General features: G+C 49.0%; 1 protein-coding gene across 2 annotated transcripts; it reads right to left on the bottom strand.

The window, feature by feature from the left end:
- Positions 1–2,520: 2,520 nt before the first annotated feature.
- On the bottom strand, positions 2,521–7,784 carry RHEBL1 (RHEB like 1). Of its 2 annotated transcripts, XM_032143472.2 has the most exons (8): positions 7,539–7,784; positions 6,858–6,929; positions 4,811–4,878; positions 4,463–4,545; positions 4,320–4,376; positions 4,075–4,122; positions 3,195–3,276; positions 2,521–3,037 (listed from the first exon to the last, which is right to left on the bottom strand). In XM_032143472.2, exons 1-8 carry the CDS (start codon positions 7,588–7,590, stop codon positions 2,948–2,950), a joined length of 552 nt encoding a protein of 183 aa, XP_031999363.1. In that variant the 5' UTR covers positions 7,591–7,784; the 3' UTR covers positions 2,521–2,947. The 2 variants fall into 2 exon arrangements, with proteins under 2 accessions (XP_031999363.1, XP_058289325.1); XM_058433342.1 differs by lacking the exon at positions 2,521–3,037 and having other exon boundaries at positions 3,065–3,276; positions 7,539–7,741.
- Between the last annotated feature and the right edge of the window lie 380 nt (positions 7,785–8,164).

Genomic DNA, 8,164 nt, shown 5'->3' with positions numbered 1-8,164 from the left:
CAGGTGGTACAAGTAAGGAACTTTTTATTTTAATGAAATTAAATAGCCACATGTGAGGTGATGCTTTTATATTCGACAGTGCAGGAGACCTTAATCCCTACTGGTCAGAGTAATAGGAGGGATCAGGACTAGGTTTGTCCTCTTCCAGCCACACATTGGCATCATGTTTTCTGCACTGACCATTCACACATATTTGAGCAAAAAAACTCCAGCAGTGATCCCACACTTGTTTTAATTACGATAGAATAAGTTAACCAAGAAATAAGTTGGAAAATGGAAGGCCCCTCCCAGGTTTGCACGCAGAGGCAGGGAGAGGCAGACCCTCACCAGAAAGACCTCCAGTAATAACACAGAGAGCCACCCACTATTTCGGGTTTTTTTTGTTGTTTTTTTTTTTGAGATGGAGTTTCGCTCTTGTTGCCCAGGCTGGAGTGAAATGGCGCGATCTTGGCTCACTGCAACCTCCACCTCCTAGGTTCAAGCGATTATCCTGCCTCAGCCTCCCTAGTAACTGGGATTACAGGCGCCCACCATCACACCCAGCTAATTTATTTTTAGTAGAGATGGGGTTTCACCACGTTGGCCAGGCTGGTCTCAAGCTCCTGACCTCAGGTGATCCACCCACTTTGGTCTCCCAAAGTGCTAGGATTACAGGTATGAGCCACTGCACCCAGCCACCACCCACTATTTCTTAAGGACTTATTATGTGTGAAGAACTGTAGTAAACTTTGCATATATTACCTCGTTTAATTTTCACCTCAACTCTATGAAGCACACTTAGCCACTCTTCATAAATGAGAAATGGTGGCTCTGAGAAGTTAAGTGACCGCCCGAGGCCACACAGCTAAGTGGAGGAGCTATTAACCGCTATCACTACTGTCCCCAGGCCTTAAGATTATTGATAAACTAGAAAACTTTAGATGTTTCTAAGTCTACCCCAGACCTCATGAAAATGGCAGCAGGAAAGTAGGCCCCTGTAATGAGTATCCCAGGTCAGATGTGCAAAAGGACTTAATTTTAATATAAGGAGAGAGGGTGGTGACCTACCAGAAGAACCTCCTAAGCCAGTGAGATTGTTGTTTGGAGTATGTTTCTTCTAGCAGCCCTTATTTCTTTTTAGATTCTGTATCAGAAAAGCAAAAGCAGCTGTCAGGACTTTTGAAAATCAACATGACAAGCCATATCCCCAACTGTAAGCCTGGAGCCAGGCACTGACAAAGTCACAGCTAAAAATCACATTTAGGTTTTGTCAGTCCTTCCCAAGTAAGTACATTGATAGGGTACCTCGGGCTCCCCCAGTTGTCAGAAGAGGTCTGTACCTTCCCTGTGAAGATCTACCATTCAAATAATCCTTACAGGTCCTTGGAGGAGGTATTAGACTAGTTAGGCAATCAGGCTGGTGGGAGGGTGGGGATCAAGAAAAGCGGAGGCAAACAGGACCAAACTTTCCTAGCTGAAATATCAATCCTACTGAGGCGGTAGGCCCATAAAAGCAGAACCAATAGCCTTTGACACCTAAAAAAAGTAGCACACCACCAAAGGGGTAAAAAGTACAAAAAGATTAAAGGTATGAAAAGAGCAAAGAACGGCCATTTTAATGAAAGACACTGGGGACATGGAGGGCCAGGGGACTGATATGCACCAGAGGCATTATTTCTTACTTACTCAACACTCTTGGGAAGTCAGTCTTCACAACTTTAGTCTCTGCCTCTACACTCCTTCTCAATTCTTACATCATTAGGAATGAGGGGCTTCCTTCCTTCTCCTGAAACTCCATCCTCTCTGAGTCCAAGCAAATGCCGAGGCCCCAGGAAGACAGCTAGGTCAGCATGTTGCAGTTGGCCACTAGAGGGTGGTGTTTCTGTAATTAAGGGGATCTTGAAAGGCTACAAAACTTGGACGGGAGTGGCAGCCAACTGCACTTAGTATATGAGGAACCCAGCAGAATATAAAGGTGGGAAAGGCAAGCAGTAAATCTTAGGATAATGGTCCTTAATAAGTGAGGAATAAGGAATAGGAACAAGGTAGGAGGAAAGATTTCCCACCAGAGACCACAGCCATCACTCCTTGGAAAAAGAGAATGGCTCTGAGCTCTCCCTAGATACATAGAAGTCAACAATAAGGCCGGGCGCGGTGGCTCACGCCTGTAATCCCAGCACTTTGGGAGGCCGAGGTGGGTGGATCACTTAAGGTCAGGAGTTTAGGCCGGGCGCGGTGGCTCACGCCTGTAATCCCAGCACTTTGGGAGGCTGAGGTGGGTGGATCACTTAAGGTCAGGAGTTTGAGACCAGCCTGGCCAACATGGTGAAACCCCATCTCTACTAAAAATAAAAAAATTAGCCAGGCGTGGTGGCGGATGCTTGCGGAAGACTGAGGCAGGAGAACTGCCTGAACCTGGGAGGCGGAGGTTGCAGCGAGCCAAGATCGCAGCACTGCACCACTCCAGCCTGGGCAACAGAGTGAAACTCCATCACACACACACACACACACACACACACACACACACACACACAAAAGAAGTCAACAACAAAAGATTTCTCAGTTTATTTGCATATATACATTGTCACTCCAGGGAGCCAGCTCTATTTCAGAAGTCCCCGGCTCCCCTTACCCAGCCAACACCCAAAACCCACCCAAGAGGATGGGTCCTGCATAAATAATGCCCAGGACTCATATCCTGACCCCACAGGTTATAACATAATTCATCTAGCAAAACCAGAGGGCTAGAGGCCAGTGTCCATGAGAGGTCCTTGCCCCTTTGTAAACATTGACATCCAGGCCACTGGAGCCTGGGGAAAGTGTGCAAACATGAGGATGCCACACTGTGTGTCCAGGGGCCAGGAACACAGCTGGCAACCATACCCGTGAAGTCCTGAGGGTCTGCCCCCCACTGGAACATGGCAAGTGCCAGGGGCAGAAACAAGGCAGTTACCCCACACCCAAGGGCTCACATGAGATGGCAGCGACGCTCTTGCCCATAGGAATTCTCCACACGGGCAATCTCCTGGATGACTTTGGTGAAGATGCCTTGAGTCAGCTATAAGAGGAGAGGATTTAGGGCAAAAGTCAGTTCAGTGCCAATACCACCCAGCTCTGGGGTGAAAGCCCCATTCCCTCAACATTCCCACCACCAAGCAGTACAATAAGGAAAACACGGCTACCATCACCACCCTTCTAGTCTTCAGGCCCAGCACCTGATTCTCTCGAGCAGATGACTCCATAAATGTTGCACCCCAGGACTCTGCCAGCTTCTTTCCTTCAACTGCCTGTACCTCTCTGGAAGCAAATTTGGGACATAAAGATGGAGGATAGAAATGTCAGTAAGTGCTCTGAAAAATCTTCAGAATCAAGACTTCCTGGCCAGGCACGGTGGCTCATGCCTGTAATGCAGCACTTTGGGAGGCCGAGGTGGTGGATCACTTGAGCTCAGGGGTTCAAGACCAGCCTGGACAACACAGTGAAACACCATCTCTATTAAAAAAATGGGCCACATGCGGTTGCTCATGCCTGTAATCCCGACACTTTGGGAGGCTAGGCGGGCGGATCACAAGGTCAGGAGATCGAGACCTGGCTAACACGGCGAAACCCCGTCTCTACTAAAAATACAAAAAATTAGCTGGGCGTGGTGGCACGCGCCTGTAGTCCCAGCTACTCAGGAAGCTGAGGCAGGAGACTCGCTTGAACCCGGGAGGCAGAGGTTGCAGCGAGCCGAGATCATACCACTGCACTCTAGCCTGGAAACAGAGCAAGACTCCATCTAAAAAAAAAAAAAAAAAAAAGAGAGAAAAGAAAAAGACTTCCTCTGACCCATGCCATTTCCCCAAGTTTTGGGAGGAGGGCTGTGGAAGGGGAAGATATAGGTAAACAAAGGAACAATGGGTGAATCTAGGACTGAGGCTTGAAATACGAAATTGTGGCTTTTAAGATAGAAGTATTATCTTCCTTAAGCTTCAAGTTAGAGACAAAGAGAGGTGAAATGACTTGTTTGAATCAGTGGAAGAGCCAGGATGAGAGCCTGACTGATTCCCAGTGCATTTCACTTCCTTTGGCTCTAAGTAGCAGAGCTTTACATACCTCTCTGGAGAGAGATCTGCCTTGTTCCCCACTAGAACCACTGGCACCCTGTGAGGAAACAGCAGTTACTTCAGAATCCCCTCATTCCCCGCATTCCCCAACTCCTTATATCAAGGCTGGACGACTCCTTATCAGACCAGGCAGGATCTATATCCGAGCCTCCTCTCTAACTTGACAATTCTCCCCTCTGCTCTCTCCCACCCCCTCGTGCCCACACTATGTCCCTATCCGCCAGGGCCACTTACCGGGTTTTCCCATGGCCTTCGTGTAGCTTTTGGTACAGACTCTCAATGACTTGGAAGCTTTAAACACAAGAATTGGAGCTATAACTTTATGAGACAGTCCTTAGGTCCTCCCAAGTCCCGCACTCACAACCTTGGTCACTTACCTATGCAGAGAGGTGACAGAATACACAAGCACATAACCATGGACCCCAATGATGAATGAATAGGGCAGAATGCTGTACTCATCCTGGCAAGAAATGGAAACATCAGTACCTAGATCCAAACCACTAAGATGGCAAAGGTTGGTGGGACAACATCCAGGTGACCCTCCCTGGGGCATGCCCTACTATAGTCACTTCAATGTGCATTTATGGAACAGCTCCAATGAGCCCTGCACACTGTTAGCAGGTAAAATGCTTTTAATACTACTTTAAAGATGAGCCACAAAGACTACCAGACTTCATTTCCGAGGGCTGAACTGCCACATTTGGATACCATACCCCAACTGGTACCTGCCCTGCTGTGTCCACCAGGTGTAGGTGAAACTCATCTTTGCCAAGAGTCACTATCTTGCTGTAAGCTGAAAAGAAAAGAAAATTTGACTGTGAAGTGCCTTATAGGGCCAGGGATGTATGTCCTCTGACTTTTTTTTTTTTTTTTTGAGACAACAGTCTCACTCTATTGTCCAGGCTGGGGTGCAGTGGCACGATCTCAGCTCACTGCAACCTCTGCCACCCAGGTTCAAGCGATTCTTCTGCCTCAGCCTCCCGAGTAGCTGGGATTACAGGTGCCTGCCACCGCACCTGGCTAATTACATTTTTTTTTTTTGAGATGAGGTCTTGCTATGTTGCCCAGGCTGTAGAGCAGTGGCTATTCACAGGTGCACTCTTAGCACCCTATAGCCTGGAACTCCTGGGCTCAAGCGATCCTGTCACCTCAGCCTCCCAAGTAGCTGGAACTACAGGTGTGCACCTCTGCACCTGGCTGTCTCTTTACCTTTTTTTTTTTTTTTTTTGGCAGCATTTTTTAAAGTAGATTCTTGGTTGGGTGCAGTGGCTCACACCTGTAATCCCAGCACTTTGGGAGGCCAGGGCAGGCGGATCACTTAAGACCAAGAGTTTGAGACCAGCCTGGCCAGCATAGTGAAACTCTGTCTCTACTAAAAATACAAAAAATTAGCCGGGCATGGTGGTGCATGTCTGTAGTCCCAGCTACTCAGGAGGCTGAAGCATGAGAATTGCTTGAACCCAGGAGGTGGAGGTTGCAGTGAGCTGAGAATGCGGCACTGCGCTCCAGCCTGGGTGACAGAGCGAGACTCTGTCTCGAAAAGAAAAGAAAAAGAATTAATTTTGTTTTATTGATGAATAATAAATGTACCAAGTTTCAGGGTACATGTGACAATTTAATACATTCATATAATTTGTAAACATCAAATAAGTATATCTGGAATATTCATCACCTCAAATATTTGTCTTTTCTTTATGCTAGAACTGTTTGAATTCTTCTAGCTATTTTGAAATGTAAAATAGCTTATTGTAAGCTATAGTCACCCTACTGATCTACTAAGTCTTATTTCTTCTATCAAACTATATATTTGTACCCATTGATCAATTTATCTTCATCCCTCCCACTTCCTTCCCCCTTACATTCTTTTCATTCTTTTTTTTTTTTTTTTTTTTTTAGACGTTGCTTCACTCTTGTTGCCCAGGCTAGAGCGCAGTGGCACGATCTTGGCTCACTGCAACCTCCACCTCCTGGGTTCAAGCAATTCTCCTGCCTCAGCCTCCCGAGTAGATGGGATTACAGATGTCCATCACCATGTCCAGCTAATTTTTTGTATTTTTAGTACAGATGGGGTTTCACCATGTTGGCCAGGCTGGTCTCGAACTCTTGACCTCAGGTGATCCACCTGCCTTGGCCTCCCAAAGAACTGGGATTACAGGCGTGAGCCATGGTGCCCAGCTTTTTTTTTTTTTTTTTTTGAGACCGTCTCAGCCTGACACCCAGGCTGGTGTGCAGTGGCACGATCTTGGCTCACTGCCACTTTTGCCTCTTGGGTTCAAGCGATTCTCCTACCTCAGCCTCCTTAGTAGCTGGGATTACAGACGCGCGCCACCATGCCCAGCTAATTTTGGTATTTTTAGTAGAGATGAGGTTTCACCATGTTGGCCAGGCTGGTCTCGAAATCCAGACCTCAATCCATCCGCCCGCCTCAGCTTCCCAAAGTGCTGGGATTACAGGCATGAGCCACTGCGCCTGGCCTCCCCTTACATTCTTAACCTTGGGGGTGACACAGATAGATCAGCTCCAGGGAGTTATCCAGGTAACTGGAAAGACACGCTAAGGTTCTTAATGTCTACATCTAAACTATCCCAGACTCAGTATCTTGCAAAATCCATACTCTAGCCATCCATCGAACAGGATTGCTAAAGAAGAAATCAGATGTAATGTCTAAATAAATCAGCCCCTTCGCACCAGAGAAATACATTATGGAGTTGGGTGGGGTATCCAAGCCCTCCGGGTCGCATCACCAGCACATTAGGGGAGAAGTCTACTCACTATTCTCCACTGTAGGATCGTAGCCTTCCGAGAACTCGCCTTCCACAAATTGATGTGCCAAAGATGTCTTCCCTGTGGGGAGCAGTGTGACAGTTGTATCCAAATCATCCATCCACATTCACATCCTCTGTCCTTTCGGACTGTGGCCCAGGACCAAAGGGGGCCCCAAATTAACACCACAGTCTGTGAGTGCCTCAAGCAATGCTATCCTTTGTGTCTACCCTCGCCCTCTTTTCGCCCAGGGTCTCTGTACTTTGGCTACCGGATGCATTCAGAAGCGCAGCAGGAAGCCTTTCCCGCCGCCTTCCCCACCCCATCCCACTCGTAGGAAGATCCAAGATTCCCTAGGATCAAGTCCGCCCCGCCCCAGGACACCTGCGACTATCTGTCCGCACGGAGACCGCGTCCCGGTTTTCAAATTGTGACCCCACCCCTATCCCCAAAGTAACGCTGGGACCACTCTGAGATTCCCGCAGCCAGGTCCGCATTAACCCTTAAGTGCTCCCGCTTCCTGTAGCCTCCACACACCACCAACCTTTATTCCTCCACTCTTCCAATCCTCGCTCTACAACCCCATCCTTACGATGTCATCATTCCTCCCGGGGTCGCGTTCCCACGGCAGCGCGCCTCTTCTGGCTACAAAGCTGCTGCGCGTCCGAGCTCTGCAGGGCGGAGACTCACCTACAGAGCGGTATCCGAGGATGACCACCTTCCTGTAGCGGACCAGCGGCATGGCAGGAGCCCGCCCCAGGGGCTTGCGGAACTGCGGGCTGAGAGAGCCCGAAGACGAGGTCAGGATGTGGGCAGGCGCGGCAGTTGGTGCAGGAAAGTCGCTCACCCCGAAGCGGCCGTGGGCAAGTTAGAGGGAAACCAAAACAAGCGCCGCGCCCGGAGCTGCCCACGTGATCACAACACAGCACGTCTAACGCGAGGGAGCCTGGCGCCAGGGGAACTAGTGAGCCGCGCCGCGCCGGGCTCCGCCCCCCAGGCCGCTCGCCATTGGTCCATTAGAATGGGTAAGGGCGGTGCCGCCAGCAGGAGGGAAGGGTGGGCCTCACGTGGAGCGGGAGAACTGGGAGCTGCGCTTGCGCAGACTGGAGCCGGTTCATTCATAAAGAAACAGAAAGGAACCCGGGGTCCTAAAGACGTTTGCGCATTTGCAGCCTAGCTGAAGTGGCTGCGAAGAATTATGAATGGAAAATACCCGTTTTGTGGTTTCCGGTCATAAGATTCTAGCCCTCCCTTTTGCATGGTCTCTGGGGTCCTTAGACAGGGAGAAAAAGGCCAAAGTTCCAATATATTCCCTC

The sequence above is a fragment of the Hylobates moloch genome, unplaced genomic scaffold (assembly GCF_009828535.3).
Source record: "Hylobates moloch isolate HMO894 unplaced genomic scaffold, HMol_V3 SCAFFOLD_22, whole genome shotgun sequence".
NCBI classification, from domain to species: Eukaryota; Metazoa; Chordata; class Mammalia; order Primates; family Hylobatidae; genus Hylobates; species Hylobates moloch.
Note: the sequence above shows the minus strand (reverse complement) of the source record. Positions and strands in the feature narration are given on the sequence as shown.

Excerpts from the sequence above, each read along its gene's own strand:
- RHEBL1 (XM_058433342.1), bottom strand. The coding sequence starts at position 7,590 with ATGCCGCTGGTCCGCTACAGGAAGGTGGTCATCCTCGGATACCGCTCT. Across the intron at positions 6,930-7,538 it reads CCTCGGATACCGCTCTGTAG|GGAAGACATCTTTGGCACAT; the intron begins GTGAGTCTCCGC and ends TGCTCCCCACAG. Across the intron at positions 4,546-4,810 it reads TGGTGGACACAGCAGGGCAG|GATGAGTACAGCATTCTGCC; the intron begins GTACCAGTTGGG and ends ATTTCTTGCCAG.